Source organism: Xenopus laevis, chromosome 1L, assembly GCF_017654675.1.
Source record: "Xenopus laevis strain J_2021 chromosome 1L, Xenopus_laevis_v10.1, whole genome shotgun sequence".
In the NCBI taxonomy this organism is placed as follows: Eukaryota; Metazoa; Chordata; class Amphibia; order Anura; family Pipidae; genus Xenopus; species Xenopus laevis.
Window position 1 is genome coordinate 30707782 of NC_054371.1, and position 17787 is coordinate 30725568.

At 36.9% G+C, this 17787-nt stretch overlaps 1 protein-coding gene across 1 annotated transcript in view; it reads right to left on the reverse strand.

The window, feature by feature from the left end:
- LOC108698046 overlaps positions 1-15775 on the reverse strand; it is a 30554-nt gene extending 14779 nt beyond the window's left edge. The window contains exons 1-12 of the mRNA XM_018228859.2: positions 15099-15775; positions 13599-13751; positions 9811-9911; positions 9580-9645; positions 8322-8417; positions 6996-7087; positions 5846-5988; positions 4485-4591; positions 3426-3566; positions 1525-1719; positions 519-665; positions 129-245 (exon numbers count right to left, since the gene is read on the reverse strand). Of these exons, the coding sequence (XP_018084348.2) occupies positions 129-245; positions 519-665; positions 1525-1719; positions 3426-3566; positions 4485-4591; positions 5846-5988; positions 6996-7087; positions 8322-8417; positions 9580-9645; positions 9811-9911; positions 13599-13751; positions 15099-15519 (1779 nt within the window). The 5' untranslated portion in view covers positions 15520-15775. The remainder of the gene's footprint in view (positions 1-128; positions 246-518; positions 666-1524; positions 1720-3425; positions 3567-4484; positions 4592-5845; positions 5989-6995; positions 7088-8321; positions 8418-9579; positions 9646-9810; positions 9912-13598; positions 13752-15098) is intronic.
- Positions 15776-17787: the final 2012 nt, after the last annotated feature.

The following is a 17787-nucleotide window of genomic DNA, read 5'->3' on the forward strand; positions in this document are numbered from 1 at the left end:
GCTTAGAAAGTGACACACATCTAATAAACCTGATTAGAAATAAGGTAGTTAACAAAATTGTGCAAGATCTTGTGCAGTTTTATCAACTACTTTGAATTGGTTTAGATGGGGATGAAAGTTGTGTTTACCGGGATCATTATTCTAGAAAGCTCGTGTAATTCTCTTCTTCTTCTTTTCCTTTCCTCTTCACCTCCCATCTTCTGTAGTTTTTCAAGGTCATCTTTTCCAAACTGAAAGTTCTGATACTGAAAACCAACCATTAAAATATTATTACAATGCGATGACAATAAAAACTGCATTGGAATCTTCATATTAACATTTTTATTTTATGGTAAACCTTTCATGTTGTACAGTATATTGAATGCTAAGACTGTGTGACTCGTCCAAGTCCCCATCCTTAGGGAGCTGAGTTCCAATGACCTAACTATTGAGGCTACAATATGTGGCAGACCTGGATGAAGTTATATAATAAAACGCTATGTAGCATATACATTCAGTGCTTCTGCTCTTATAAATACCTTTTCTGGATAGGAAAGGAACATCAGTTTATATTCTTGTGAATCCTTTATCCAATTTTTAAAGAAACCACTATTTTTAAGTATGTATTTAACCTCTTGTCCAGTAATGGTAAATGCAGACTCAGAGAGCAGAAGTAAGACATCCGCCTATGAAAGGCAAGAATGAGAATAAGTACACACATACCAGTTTTCCAATTTAGACATATCACTCTGCAAAGTGGCAGCATCCTGCATGTAATCTATAGTTTGCATAAGCTATATTGCCAAAAAAATGATCGTACAACGATAAATATAGTATGGTATTAATTATAAGGCTGCTTAGTCAATTGTAGCAACTACTAAGCATCTTTTCAAGTTGTGCTATATTATTAGGGCCTGCAGGAGTAGAAATAGGTATGGATGTTTTAATAAAATGTCTCCATAAAGAGATGTTCTATTAAAATGACAATTTCAATCGCAAGTCTTATCATTGGTACTGTGCCATTGCAGCCCTATAAAAAATTGTATTCTGAAATCTTTGTAGATTTTTTTCCACATATAAAGCATTTCTCAAAGATGGAACTGCTAGCTGTAAAACATATCTATTTTGAGATACAAATTGTATTTAGTTCAAAAACATTCAAACAGTTTAATTGACTTCTATTATAAAAAAAAATCACTCTACTGTGTGTCGATGGTAAAGGGACATTCAATTGCCTGTGGCACAGACTTGCTCAAATGATCATTTCTATACAGTGCTATACAGTGCGATATATTGGTGCTATTAATAACTGATTAGAAATACAATTTAAAAATGTAAGGAAATAAAGTAAAGTAAATAAGGTAAAGTAAAATGATGTTACATTGTGGACCATGTTCATATATCAATGATACCAACATAATCCTTTAGTCACTGTGATGCGATAAGGTTTAGCAATTTATTATCACTTTAATAGTGTCTCCAAAACTTATGTACTGTATTTATTAATATTTGCTTTATTGACAAATGTTAATGAGTTGTACTTACTGTGTCCAGAGCATCTTGTATAAAGCTAAACGCCAGTGGGTCAGAATGGTTAGTTCCTGGCATTTCCAAAATGTCTATCCCACTATGCAGAAGTTTGCTTGGCACATAAACCACAATGCTTTTAATTGCGGCAATTTTTTTGCACATCAGGTCAGATGGATTTTCATTTTGTAATGTAAATTCTTGGAGGAGCTTCTACAGAAGTAAGATTTAATAATTTAATATATAATTATAAACTGTATAGACTAGAACATGTGTAGTCTAGTACAGTGCTGTTCAACTGGTGGCCTGTGGCCCCATTGTGTGCCCCCCCACACAAAAGTCTTCCTGCTGTGACTGAATACCTTGTGTTAGATTTAAAAGGTATCAATACTGAGATTAACTGGCCCCTGCATTGTTTGCACCTCAAATTCAGACAGTAAAATCCTGCATTGTTCACACCTGTAATCCTACCTTCATGTTCACACCTGTTGTGTTAAGTGATGGGCGAATTTGCGCCGTCTAGTTTTTGACGCCGGCGAGCGTTTTTTCTAAAAAAAAAAATTTTTTGACACCGGCGAATTTTCGCGGGTGTTTTGCGAATTTATTCGCTGGTGGCGAATCGCGCAAATTCGCCGCGAATTTGCGCCTGGCGAATAAATTCGCCCATCACTAGTTGTGTTCAACACCCTATTGTTCACATCCCTTAAGGCTGTACTGTTTACAACCATACACAGACCTTACACAAAGGACTGGAAAAGCACGAACATTGTGTCAATGCATGTAGCATGGGTGTCCCTGTCTCCTACTGTATTCTGCCTGCCCTATTCTCCCTGTTTGTGCCATATTCTGTCTGTCATATCCTCCCTTTTCATGCCTGGCCTCTGCTCCCTGTGTGTGCCATACTCTGCCTGCCCTATGCTCCCTGTGTGTGCCATACTCTGCCTGCCCTATGCTCCTTGTGTGTAGCATACTCTGCCTGTCCTATGCTCCCTGTGTGTATCATACTCTGCCTGTCCTATGCTCCCTGTGTGTGCCATACTCTGCCTGCCCTATGCTTCCTGTTTGTGTCATACTCTGCCAGCCCTATGCTCCCGGTGTGTGCCATACTCTGCCTGCCCTATGCTCCCTGTGTGTGCTATACTCTGCCTGCCCTATGCTCCCTGTGTGTGCCATACTCTGCCTGCCCTATGCTTCCTGTGTGTGTCATACTCTGCCAGCCCTATGCTCCCGGTGTGTGCCATACTCTGCCTGCCCTATGCTCCCTGTGTGTATCATACTCTGCCTGCCCTATGCTCCCTGTGTGTGTCATTCTCTGCCTGTCCTATGCTCCCTGTGCTGGAATTATTACAAAACCATTTAGCATATAAAATCTCAAATCCATTTAGGGTAATTGCGAATTACCAATGTCTTTTAAACCTTTTCATTATTTAGTAATTAGAGGGACACCACTCGTTCACTTTTTCAAAAACATAGCCATTGAGCCATAATAAAGACAGCGGAGATCCTCTAATGCCCTAGACATTAGCCGACCTTTAAACAAATTTGGCATTCCTCTCAAATTATTTTGAAAAAATTATAATACACATACATTTTTTAATAGTTTGGACTTTTGAAGGCAATACAGCTTTAAGAAAAGAATACATTTTTTAAAACTTTAATTCATTTCTGGCATACAGGATATGATGTCAGTGACATAAGATTGAGGAAGATGTAGCTTTTTATCAGTTCACCTGGACTGAGGCGAAAAGGTAACATTCAGAAAAATTTGCATCATAGTGAATTTGCAGAGTTACAACCTTTCGCCAGAGCGAAAAGTCGTCTGGCGATAGGGTGTGAATGAATGTTAGTGGCATTCTCACCCTTAAGTGAATCTGCCCCAAAGTGTTTCAAACCATTGAATTATATAATACTTTATTTACCTGAAGAGCCAGCCTTTCTTCTGCTGCATTTCCACCTTTCCCAAGATATATTTCTGTTTTTCCTGCAAATGCTTCAACGTCTTTGCATATTTTAACATCTTCAGGATGGGTTATAGTGCACAGAATATCCCTGAGTGCATGCTACAAGAAAGAATGAATGAGCTGTAAAATATAATATACCCGTATATACTCGAGTATAAGCCGACCCGAGTATAAGACGAGGTACCTAATTTTACCTGCGAAAACTGGGAAAACGTATTGACTCGAGTATAAGCCTAGACACAACTACAGCCCTGTCTCCCAGCAGCGCACATTCCGCCAAAGCGCCCCCCCCCAGCGTCAACCGGACTTCTTTGCAAAGTTGATAGTGACAGAGAATTGCCAAACGGATTACTGTGTGCATTGTCCCACTGTCCCACTACCATGTGCAGAGGGTGCTGTGTGATATTGCCATCACTGTTAATCTTTCGTATAACCAACAGAGGGCGCTGTGTGATATTGCCATCACTGTTAATCCTTCATATAACCAACAGAGGGCGCGGTGTGATATTGCAGTCACTGTTATTCTTTAATATAACCAACAGAGGGTGCTGTGTGATATTGCAGTCACTGTTATTCTTTCATATAACCAACAGAGGGCGCACTGTTAATCTTTCATATAACCAACAGATGGCACTGTGTGATATTGCAGTCACTGTTATTCTTTCATATAACCAACAGAGGGCGCACTGTTATTCTTTCATATAACCAACAGAGGGCGCTGTGTGATATTGCAGTCACTGTTATTCTTTCATATAACCAACAGAGGGCGCACTGTTATTCTTTCATATAACCAACAGAGGGCACTGTGTGATATTGCAGTCTCTCCCCAAGCGAACTGTTGGTATAGGAATGATAAAAAAGTGTCTGCAATCTCAGCTACTGCCCACTGACTCGAGTATAAACCGAGGTAGACTTTTTCAGCACATTTTGGATGCTGAAAAACTCGGCTTATACACGGGTATATACGGTAGTCCTTCTGGTGCACAATTCTATAAATAGTCTGCATTTAGTGCCTACCTCTTCATTTTCACAGAAGTCATATTCAGTTAATACAGAAGCTCGTGCCTTAAGTGACTCAAAAGCCATTTCTTTTATAGAATTATCAATTTCATTTGTTCTCATTTCTGTAAAAAAAAACGTCATATAACAACCACATTTTTTAAACTTCATATCATGCAGCTGTCAATATGGCTAACATTTTGGAAAAGAACAGTTTATTATAAGAGAGACTTTGCTGGTAAATTATTTAAAGTGGTCAAAAAGGATCAGCACAGCTCCCACTGACTTCTATAGGACCTTGACAACTTTTACCTGCCAATGTTTTGTATTAGTGGTTTTTGTGGTTTTTACACTAAATAAATCTCACATTTTTAGAGCTTTTTAAAAAAATAAGAAAACCACAAATTTTTAGAGATTCATGGAAAAAACTAAATTAGTAAAAGGACCCCTTAGTAAAGCATTCTGAAATGTACAAATTGTTTTGCATGTATCTAGCCAGATATGGTGTTATTTCCCCAGAAATACTGTATAGATATAAAAATCAAAGTGAAATCAAAGTGAATATACAAACAAACAGTGTCATTTTTAACCCCTGGTGACAGGAACAACGGTGTTAGTGAATAAACTCGGCCTATCGGAATCGTTGGCTTTCGCTGTACTCAACCTTATATATCTAGGTCATATTGTTAGTTTAATGTTAAACGATAGATATATGTATAATAACGAGACAGTTGTTTTTAACAACCTTTATTATTCACTTGATTTTTGTCTTGTTTTACACAGTGAGTTGCTGTTTATTCACTTCACCGAATGTTGTCACTTCCATCCGTTCTTGCCACCTGGGATTAAAAAGGTCACTGTTTGTTTGTATATTCACTTTGATAAATGTCAGATTGCTGACCGAATCGTCAGGTCTCCCCTCTTTGTAATAAAAACCTTTATTTGATTTTTAAGTCCTGTGAATGCAAACCTTTCTTCTATGTTACATTTTGGTTTTTGCACACAGGCATCGTTAACATTTATTTGAAGAGAGTGCTGTTATTCCTTTGGCATATTTATATACTGTATACTATATAAAATATAGTAATTCCCCCCCCCAAAAAAATTTATCAATGACGAGTTATTTTCCATGATTTCGTTTTAATAACTTAAACCTTACATATTCTTCATTACGTTAATTCGTGGGGGGAAAAAAAAATCATTTCTCAAAATAACATTATTCTATTAATTTTTACAAAAAGTTTAATTTTAAAATAGCTTGAAGGTTAAATATTCATTGATAAATCTTTAAAATTTAAGTTCAGAAAACTTAAATTCATCATTGTGTTTTACACCCTTACATGCTGAATCCAAGCACCATCATCCATGCTATACATTACCTAGCTCTAGAAATTTCAGCTCAAACAACTGATTTTGTATTTGTTTCTTCTCCAGGTAATCCACTCGCATTTGAAAGGACGCACCATATCTTAGATTAAATATACATTTTGTTGTGGAATGATAAGAATTACATGCCTCTTTCCTGCAATTAAAGCATACATATAAAAAGTTAACTTAAATGCACAAAACACATTTTCTCTGAAAATTTGTATTAGTTATTATATATCGTGTAAAATTTCTTGAAACCATGGAAAATTTAGAAGAACCAATAAAATGCATTGGAGTCAATGGGAAGGGAAATTACATTGTAGTTACAGCATTTTTGGCTCTGCAAAAAATATATACATTACAGACCTTATAGAAAAAGCTCCTTTCCACTACAATTGTATAGAAAAAAAACGACTTAAAGGGATTGTTCACCTTTGAGATAAATTTTAGTATGATGAAGACAGTGATGTTCTGAGACAATTTGCAATTGGTTTTCATTTCTTATTATTTGTGATTTTTGCATTATTAAGCTTTTTATTCGGCAGCTCTCCATTTGCATTTGAAAGCTGGAAAGAGTCAGAAGAAAAAGGCAAATAATTCAAAAATTATGAAAAAATAAATAATGAAGACGAATTGAAAAGTTGCTTAGAATTGGCCATTCTATTACATAATAAAAGTTTACTTAAAGGTAAACCATCCCATTAAGGTGATCACCATTAACATCATATACAGATATTCTTTTTCTCCAGTTGTTAAAGCCAAACATTATCAGGTTGACCAAGTTAAATCCTTTAATTAAACACTGTAATTATTTCAGCTGTTTCTCCAAACAAGGAGCAAATGTGAAAGGCAAGGGGAAGATGAATGATTTTCCTCCTTGGTGAGCTAAATTTACTATGATCAGTCACTTTATTGGTTCAGGAATTAAATAGTATATGGTAGAGTGAATTATTTTCAGTATAATTTAGAAATAAAAACGACACCATAAAAATCATGACCGAATCCCTTTAAGTGGACCTTATGCTGTGGGTACTTAGAATCCTTGGTTTTGTAGGAATCATTTAGAGGAATAACTTTTATATTGTATTCTAAACCAAAAGTTGCCTATTTAATTCAAAGCTTGTCTGAAAATAAAAAGGAAATGTGGATTTTGTTACTTACTGTGGCAACAAAAAAGGTTCAATGTTAATCCTCTTCTGGTCTGTAAAATAGCTCCCGAGATTTCTAAAGGAATCTGCATTTTTTCTTAATTCCTAGAAATTAAATAAATTAGAATGTGAACTAAAATGAATCTCCCATTTATACCAGAACTGCATCTAGATATGTAAAAATCATGAAGCTAAAGAAAAATAAGTCCAAACCTAGGGGCACATTTACTAAGGGTCGAAGTAAAATCCTTCAATTTCGAATATTGAAGTCAAAGGATTTACCGTAAATCCTTCGAATCGAACGATTCGAAGGATTTTAATCCATCGATCGAAGGATTTTCCTTCGAACAAAAAAACCTTAGAAAGCTTATGGGGAAGGTCCCCATAGGCTAACATTGAAGCTCGGTAGGTTTAAAGTGCAAAAGTAGGTAGTCGAAGTTTTTTTAAAGAGACAGTACTTCGACTATCGAATGGTCGAATAGTCGAACGTTTTTTAGTTCGAATCGTTCGATTCGAAGTTGTAGTCGAAGGTCGAAGTAGCCTATTCGATGGTCGAAATACCCCAAAAAAAAACTTCACTCGAGCTTAGTAAATGTGCCCCCAACTGTTTCCTTTCAGTCCCAAAAGCCGGTCAAGTAAAGTACACTTTTAAACTTCAAAAACTGGATGTGTAAAATAGCCAGCATTCAACAAGAGCAGGGAAATTATAGAGAAAAATGAAAAAAATATGTATTGTAGTATTTTAAATATAAAATGCTAAACTAGCACTACGTTGTGAGTTATAGGTCCACCCAAATTAAGATAAAGGGTAATATAGAGTATGATATGCTTAAATTTACAATGTAAACCAATTTATCAACAGTCCTATTTTGATGGTTTTAGTGGCTTTTGAAAGTATGACTCATTTCACAAACTCTAAGGGGCCAATTCACTAAGCTCGAGTGAAGGATTCGAAGTAAAATCGTTCGACTATTCGACTATTCGATAGTCGAAGTACTGTCTCTTTAAGAAAAAACTTCGACCCCCTAGTTCGCCACCTAAAAGCTACCGAACCCAATGTTAGCCTATGGGGAAGGTCTTGGCTAAGTTTTTTTGGTCGAAGGATAATCCTTCGATCGTTGGATTATAATCCTTCGAATCGTTCAATTTTTATACATAAGAAAAGAGGGGAGAGAGCTACAGCAGAGCGTAAATGGATTTATACTATGAGCAGAATAAATGTGAGTGTGGTTTTGTTTATCTTTTAACTAATAAATACAGGATTTAACTATAATTTCTTTCTTTCATTGCTATAAAATACAATATGTAAATTATTAGGTACACACATAATTTGTATTACCTCTCGATTTGTAAATCTTAACTCATGGCAGATAGATTTCACTGTGTTCTTGAAGCTTCTATCATCATCTTTCAGGTCTTTAATAAAATCTTGGATCTATAATGAAAACATCAGCAATCCATTTGAATAAGATCTTATTGAGACTTTTCGCTAAACATAACATTATAGACAAACAGAGCACCCACTATCCCCTTAGTGCAATACAACAATAATTATTATGTAGGCTGCCCAATACACTTGGGTAAAACACATCTGTAAATAAAGTATGATGTACCTGTATACAGTAGTGATACAAATTTTCCAACCCTGACCTGCCCTTTCTCAACCCAGGCCTGACCTGACTGGAGATTGAGAAGGGATGTGAAGTCCAGAGCCCTCATTAGAGCTCATATCAGAAGGGTATGGGCTCCAGAACCACTATCCCAAAGATGGAGAGGCTTGATATTTGGAGTCCAGCCAAAATGTACAAGTTGTTGCTGTAGCAAGGTTATGATTACCAGACCCAGTTACAGAAGATGTTGGCCTAGACCTAACATCCCTAGTATACAGTTTTTTGTAATTTTAATAACCCTCCAATTAGGGTTTCGACCTCATTCTCCTTCACAGTCAGGGCAGAGGGTGGGATCAGTGATGTTGGGGGGGAAGGTGGATGACATCAGTGTGTGGGTGGATGATGTTTCAGGGGAGGGCCAGCAATGTCAGTGGGTGGGGTTATGATATGGTGATCTCCAATTGGTTACTTTTTATGTGTGCGCCTATTCTAAAAGGTATTGAGTGCTATCTAATAGCAATGGGCGAATTTGACTCATTTCGCTTCACTGAAAAATTCGTGAATTTCCCATGAAATTTGTGAAATGGCGAATAATTTGCAAAACGCAAGTTTTGACATAAAAAAATTGATGCAGGCGAAAATTCTTACGCCGGCGACAATTTGACGCACATTAAAGTAAATGGGCGTGCGTTTAATTGTCGCCGGTGTCGAAATTGTCAGTGTCAGTGTTAAAATTGTTGCCGGCATCAAAAAACATTGACACCTGCAAATTTTCACTGCAAATGTATTCACCAGCGGCAAAGTGCGGAAATTCGCCACAAAATCACATCTGGCAAATAAATTCACCCATCACTACTATCCTAATGATATTTTAACACTTTCGTTGTATTTGCTCTGTAATAATAATAATAATAATGTACCTTGTACTTGATATTAACTAAGCTAACACAGATCCATGTCTGGAAGAGAACAAATATCAGTACTTACTGCTTCTGGCAGGTCTGTATAATAATCATCCTTCACCGTTCTAATTGTTGCATGTTCATCAATGCCCTGAGCGAAATAATCAATAAAAACACCTTTTTTTTTAAAACATTAACATAACCAGTTCTAATTATAGTATACTATATTTTAAATTTAAAATGTATTTAGACTGTGTTACAATAGTTATTTGAACTTCCTAAATAGATGCAGATGACAATTAATGAAAATATTCACTTGTAATGTTTGAATTTTCTTCATGCCGTTTGCCTCCAGTTCTCCCTGGTTTTCTTCTGTCAGTAGCAGCAACATATTGAGAAGGAAACTCTTCCCCACACCTGTTCCATGAAAAAGTTATTTTCGGTTAAGTATTATTAGAAGTATTTATTATTATTATTATTATTATTAACATGTATTTATATAGCGCCAACATATTGCGTAGCACTGTAAAGTAAATGTGATTATACAACTAAATTACATGAATTATATACATAGAACATATGGAGTAACAAACATCACAATCAATACAGGTACAAAGAGGTGAGGAAGGCCCTATGCATAGGCATACAGTCTAAAGGGAAGGGAGTAATACACAAGGTGTGGGAGTGGGCATGATCGAATTAAGTGGGTGAGAAATGTGGTACTGTATGTGGTGTTGCTTTTGGTAGCTAAGCAGAGTGAGGGTAGGCTTCTCGAAAGAAGTGCGTTTTCAGAGATTTCTTGAAAGCAGAAAGGTTGGGAGAAAGTTGGACAGACCCTGGGAGAGAGTTCCAGAGGAGGGGTGCAGCCCTTGCAAAGTCTTGAATGCGAGCATGTGAGGAGGTAATGAGAGAAGAGTTGAGTAGCAGGTCAGTAGAGGAGCGTAGTAAGCGATTGGGTGAGTATATAGAGATGAGTTCAGAGATGTAGGGTGGGGCAGAGTTATGAAGTGCTTTGAAAGTCAGTGTCATTAATTTGAATTTGATTCTGAAAGGTAACATGAGCCTCGCAGCAGTGTTCATTATAGACTGGAGAGGTGACAGTCTCTGGAGGGGAAGGCCAATTAAAAGAGAGTTACAGCAGTCTAAACGCAATATGATGAGAGAGTGAATAAGAATTTTGGCAGCGTCTTGGGTGATAAATGATCGTATTTTAGATATGTTCCTTAGGTGGAAGTGACATGATTTAATAAGTGACTGGATATGAGGAGTGAATGACAGGGCAGAATCTAGGATAACCCCAAGGCACCGGGCCTGGGGAGAGGGGGTGATAGTGGAATTGTTAACTATGATGGATACTTCCGGGATGTTACTGGTGTAAGTTGGAGGAAAGAGAACCATTTCAGTTTTAGAGAGGTTTATTTTAAGTACTAGATCTTATCTAATCTATATAATATACACATATGACTTGTGAGATTGAAATTTTCTTTGAAGTTCCTGTGCTGTCCAGAGAATCTGTGCAGCACCCACTACGTATGGCATAGGGACTTCAAGTGCCAGAATTCATCAATTCACAATGAAACAAGTTGTGTAAGGAGTTGCATTACACATTGCGCCTAAGGGGCAAATTTTCTTACCTCCGAAATTGTGCCAGCGATGGCTTTGCTGACATCGAAACACTTTGCCAGGAGTAGATTCGCCAGGACAATGCTAATTCACGAAAATCCGATGTTGCGTCCAGGGTTCCGAATGCTTGCGAAGTTGCGCTAGCAATATTTTGATAAGCAGTTCGAAGTTACACTAGCGATGCCTACTGAGCATACGGCGTGATGTTTAAGTACAATGGACGCTTATGTTGCAGCAAATGCATTACACAAGGTCAGGGAACCTTAATAAAATAAAATAGAGTTGTTGTATTGCCCTACACATGAGCCCAATGTATAGTTTATGTGCCATATGTCAGGAAATGTATGATCTTTTTCAGTCTATCATCCTGTAAAAAGTAAAAGACGCTACGTTTTTTGGGACTTTTTCAACTTTGTTTTGAGGAACTCTGATCTACTCTATTGCACTTCGCCTGGTCTGAGGTGGCAAAGGCAAGTCTGGCACAAGAGGTAACGTTCAGTAAAATCCGCATCTTAGTGAATTTGCGCAGTTACGTCCATTCGCCAGAGCGAAAATTCGCCTGGCGTTAGAGTGCGAAGTAGTGCTAGTCTATCTTCTTTGCTAGTGAATTTACGCCAGCGCCCATTAATAAATCGGCGAAGTTCCGAAATGACATCACGCTGGTGAATTTTCTGCCTAGTAAATTTGCCCCTAAGTGGGGTGGAGAACTGGTTGCAGCAATACACAGACAGACTGTCCTATTTATAAAGACTGGAGTAAGCAACAGGTGAACTTTCAAATGAACTTGTGTAAAATACAATATGTTAAATAATAATAATGTGGCTACACTATGGCTGCTGCACTTCTGTAGCCAGATATGCAACAGTCAGAAAGACACCACCTTAAGATTCTCAATTGTGGATCAGGAAATGCCAAAATGCTGATTGGGTAATTGGCTATCGATTGTTTATGGACAGCAGAGGACATCATGTGATATTTCCCAATTCAAGTACACACTAAGGCCAGTTTTATCAGGAGTCAATTAACCTGCCTGTAGACAACCCATGCAGATAATGGAAGACCATACAAACACCTTGCAGAGCCCTGGCTGGAATCAAAAATAGAACTTTAGAATGTAAGACAGCAATGCTGATACGATGAGATCATGAGCTGAGAAGCTATTAATGTAGTAATATGTATAAGGCATATGTATGTATTTGTGAATATAGCTTTCCTTACATACAGAGCCTAACATTGAAACACTGTAGTATTTACCAATGGAAGCTGTATACATTCATTTACACATTTCTTAGTTCCTAACTACTTCAAAGGATTGTAAATAACCCCAACTAAGGTAGTAGACATCCTGACTGTATATGACCCAAACTCTAGTTTCTGAGCTGTCTGGAGAGGGTCTTTTACATTTTAAATTTGAACTGATTGTGCAGATGTTATTGGTAAAACAACATCTAAGGAAATGTCCTGTTTGACTGAAAGAACAAGATTTTGATACTTGAACTAGTTAATTAGCCAATCAGAATATATCCCTATCTTGGTCAGTGAGACTGTAACTGTACAACTTAAGTAGTTCTCACATAGAGAAGGGGTGAAGTCTTGGATGGAAGGTCAGGGAGTAGTCTTCTGAAGGCTGTTCCCTATACAAAGACCTTTTATCATTTGCTGTCTCTGGGCTGGACAATCTTAATAAATCTGGGAACCTTGGTTGTACCTATTTACCTAGCTGTGGTAAATTGTGCAATCTATATTTCATACACTATACAGATATACATCTATAAAACATTAAGCGGCCCATTTATTAATCCTCCAATTAATGTGGTCGAAGAAAAAAAACCTTGAATTTTTAGAGTTTTATTATACCCCAAACTACTAGAAATACGAATCCAAAAATACTCCATCTCAAACCTGTCAAGGTCATGTAGAAGTTAATGGCAGATGTCCCTGAATTTGTTTCTTGACATTGTGATCTGAGCTGGATAAGCTGATAAAGTCCAATAAAGTAGAGTTTTTGCTGTGACAACTCAATAAAATCGAGTTTCGTCCAATACTAATTGACGCTAACATTTGTCTTAATATAAATGAGACATAGGCTCTTGACCCAGGTAAAATACAATGTTTCAGACCTGCATAGGTCTTTTTACCTGGGTCAAGAGCCTATAATGTCTCAATAAAGGCATTTTAAGCAAATACATTCATGGATGGTGCTGTCTGTGATACAAAGGATTCGAAAATCAGTTGGTAGTGGAAACAGTGAGACTTGCACCAAATGAAAGGAGTTTTGGGAGTATGAGTGCTGACTAAACTCTTGCTTAATATAAATGAGTTCAATTAGTGGATGGGAGTTTTAATAAAAAACTGAGATAAACTTGAGTTTTAGTAAATAACCCCTTGAGATATAGCTTAAGGCTGTTCATGAAAGCATGGATTACATGGGAACCTTGGATTTACTGATTATTTGACATTTAACAGAAATCAAATACATACCATTATGTGAAAATACTGCCACCTGAATTGGGGCTTCATGGAGTTCTGCAAGCTGTGTTTGGATGTTGTACAAGTCTGTATCTGCCAGGTTTCCATTTTCTGGCAACTGACGTTGATATGTAGATGTTACTTTATGTATCCTGTAGTCAATCTCTGAAAATAAACATGGATGAAGGTTGTCTATCAAGCATATTCTGTTGTGCAATATAAGACCATACTCAACTTTGTACCTTGCACAGAATTAAAACTCTGACCCCCATTTTTTATAAAAAGCACCAAGTTTGCCCAAGAGAGTAACCCATAGCAAATTTACTATGCTGTTTGGCTGCGATGAGTTAATGAACATGTGCAACATTTCTCACCTGGGCCGTTTTGGTACACAGTGCCATCCTAAGGTGGCGTAGCTGATACCATAGCACTCTTTGCATTAGAAGAGCCAAAATTCCAATTTAAACATTGGAATTTCAGCTCATGAAGGTACCAGGAATTACTTTTTTGTCTACCATCCCTGTTTCTCAAGCATGAAAATTCAGATTTTTCACTTCTATCCTTAAATCTCTTGCTGAATGTAGAGCAGCTTGTTATTGACTGCAGCGTGATTCTAACCTTACAGTTTGTACTAAGAAATCTCAGAACAGAGCAATTCTTATGGTAAGCCATTGTCATCAGTGATGACCAACTCTGTCCCCTTTCGCTGAAAAATTTGCAAAACTGCTAACAAATTAGGAAATGGGTGGCAAATTACTTTTTACATACGTCAAATTTTTACACACGACACTTTTTCTCACTCCAAATGCATTAAAGTCAATGGATGTTTTCTTTCTGATGGCGAATTTTTGATGCAGTTTCATGGAAAAATGTGGATGTCGAAATGCGCCATTTTTGCCATGGCTGGCGAAAAAATTTGCTCATCACTAATTGTCACTTGTCACATAACCTTTGATTAAGGAGTTTAATTTCCACACTCATGCAGACATAATATACAAAGTCAGAATTGCCCAGAGAGATTATAATAAATAATTCCTAATATTTTTATTGCAATTTAAAAGCAAATACAAATAACACTGTCCACATTAACTCACTAACTACTATACAGTACCTAGTTGTGATAGGTCTACAGTAGTCTTAAAAACATCCAAAACTTATTATTTTGTTCCACAAGGAGGTCTCCTAGTAAGTGAAAGTAGCACAATATTTTCTATGATTTTAAAGATAATCCCTTCCAAGAGATGTCAAATTAATGTACTGGGGAATAAATAAATAAAATTTTGCTAAATATGGGGTTTAATCAGTGGGTAGGTGTTTAAGCGCTATATAAATATGCCTATACTGCTGATTATTGATTGGTTATACAGTATAAACCAAATAAAATGGGTCTGTTCAGCAAAAAAAGATCTAGGAAAACGTGTGTTGTGTGTATGTGTAGTTCTGTAATAATTTTGTACCGGCAATCGCTATGGCAATATTGAGTACTTCCTTACTAGAGACCATGGTAATTACCTGTTATTAAAGGCTGGGGAACTGTTTTCTGATCCTCCACTCGATGTATTAGAACATTTCTTATTCCTGATTCTTTCAACAACTTTATTTCTAATTGATTTTTATATAAGGCAAATGTATCCGTGTCCAGAGGCTTGGTTCCTTTATACTCTATGAATATATTGCCTTCAGTGTCTCTGTGGCTATGTCCATTAAGTGAGCGCCAGAAGATATTAGTTAACTCCAAACCAAATCCTCCTCCTGTTTCACGAAGTATTCTCTCCAGTAAATGGCCTTGAAGTCTGTAAAAGACACGCACTGAAGCTTTTGCTTTTATGATAGGGCTTATGATACCCACTGGTGTCCGGACAAACGCATCACATATCCGAATAAGCAAAGTGAAGGCATCATCTTGCCTTTGCCTTTTGGCACTTGCTGCCATTGTTAATGTCTAAATGCTGAAACCAAACTTGGATTTAGATTCCGTTGTTGTGACTGATCTCTCGCTCATGACTTGCTTCTCACAATAAGACTTTTTCTTTCCCCCTTGAGGCACAGTCTGTGACACTGCATTATGATGGAGTGAATTCTGCTAAATGAAAAGCACATAATGTGCACAAGCAAGTTTTACAGGCTGTGAGACACTGGGCGTGTTTATATCAGTTATTGCAAAAGAGGGAGCGGGAAATGAAACTGAAATAAACCGAAGGACAATGATACCTCAACAAACATCATTTACAACCAATGAGTCATATGGAGATTTGTATCAGTTTTCCTCTTTCTTTTTTCGTCTGTGCTCAATATTGAAACTCAACTTCACCAATAAAAGCTAACTGCTTAAAAAGTGCTTTTTAGTACTAAATAAAGACACATTTATATACAGTATATATATATACATGATATATTATGAATATTATAGTTAGAGATTATTTCGTTTGGTAGCTGCACCATTTTGACTGCTTTGAAAAAAATAGCCTTTTAAAAGGAGATAATGTCATATTTGTAAGAAGAAGTTGTATCCATTTGTTTTCCCTTACACAGACTGATGAATATAAGCACATAGCCTATTAAACACCTAGGGGCTGATTCACTAAGGGTAGAATATCGAGGGTTAATTAACCCTCGATATTCGACTGGGAATTGAAATCCTTCGACTTCGAATATCGAAGTTGAAGGATTTAGCGCAGATAGTACGATCGAACGATTATTCCTTCGATCAAACGATAAAATCCTTCGAATCGAACGATTCGAAGGATTTAAATCCAACGATCGATTTAAATCCAATCCTTCGATCAGAAAAAGTTAGGCAAGCCTATGGGGACCTTTCCCATAGGCTAACATTGACTTCGGTAGCTTTTAGATGGCGAACTAGGGGGTCGAAGTTTTTTTTAAAGAGACAGTACTTCGACTATCGAATGGTCAAATAGTCTAACGATTTTTACTTCGAATCCTTCGATTCAAAGTCGTAGTCGAAGGTCAAAGTAGCCCATTCGATGGTCGAAGTAGCCCAAAAAAAACTTCGAAATTCGAAGTTTTTTTATTCCAAATCCTTCTCTCGAAGTTAGTGAATCGGCCCCCTAGAATGTTGCTTCTTTGCATGTAATATTAGTTATGCATAGGGGCCACCCATTGTTCTGTCTTTCATTGAGGCATTCTGCTTTAATTGAAGGTTGTCAACTTTTCAAGTAAATACAGGTATGGGAACTGTTATCCAGAATGCTCGGGACCTGGTGTTTTTCGGATAATGGATTGTTCTATAATTTGGATCTTCATACCTTAAGTTTACTTAAAAATCATTTAAACATGAAATAAAACCAATAGGATTTTTTTTGCCTCCAATACGAATATAGTTGGAATCAAGTAAAACTGACTGTTTTAGTACTAAAGAGAAAAGGAAATAATAAAAATAATACTTTTTAGTTTAAAATGGAGTTCCTGTAATTTGGAGCTTTCTGGATAATGGTTTTACAAATAGTGATGGGCGAATTTCTCCCGCTTCCCTACGCCAAAAAATTAGTGAATTTCCAGCGAAATTCGCGAAACAGCGTAAAATTTGCAAAACATGAATTTTGACACCAGCGGCAATTCCAATGCCGGCGACATATTCCAACGCTGAAACATATTTTTGACTCTGAAGACAATTCCAATGTCGGCAACAATTCTGATGCCCATTAAAGTCAATGGGCGCCTGAAACTGTCGCCGGTGTCAGAATTGTCTTCAGTGTCAAATATATTTTGACGCCAGCAAATTTTCGCGGCAAATTCGGAAATTCGGCGCAAATTTGCTCCTGTCGGATAAATTCACCCATCACTATTTACAAATAATAAACCTGTATAAGTAAAATATCTTTCAGTAGTCAGACCTAATCTAGTTCCCATGAAGAATTCTCACTATACTGTCAGGGTAACTGGAGAAAGCCTTAGCCGTGCAAGCATGTGTGTGTAAATACAAAGAGGTAGAAAAGTGATGTGTTCACTACTTATGTCATAAATAAAGATAATTCATGAATTAACCATAGTGTAAGGACAATAATAATAATTACCCCTAGAAATATAAAATACGTAAGGCTGAGGAACAACCAGGTTATCAGACAGATGTCTGGGCTAATAGTATATGTGATATATGAAACATGCACCTTTATGATTTTTCAAGGTTATTATTATTTCAAGGTCCACAATTGCACATTGCAAATAAACTGGGGCAAGGTAC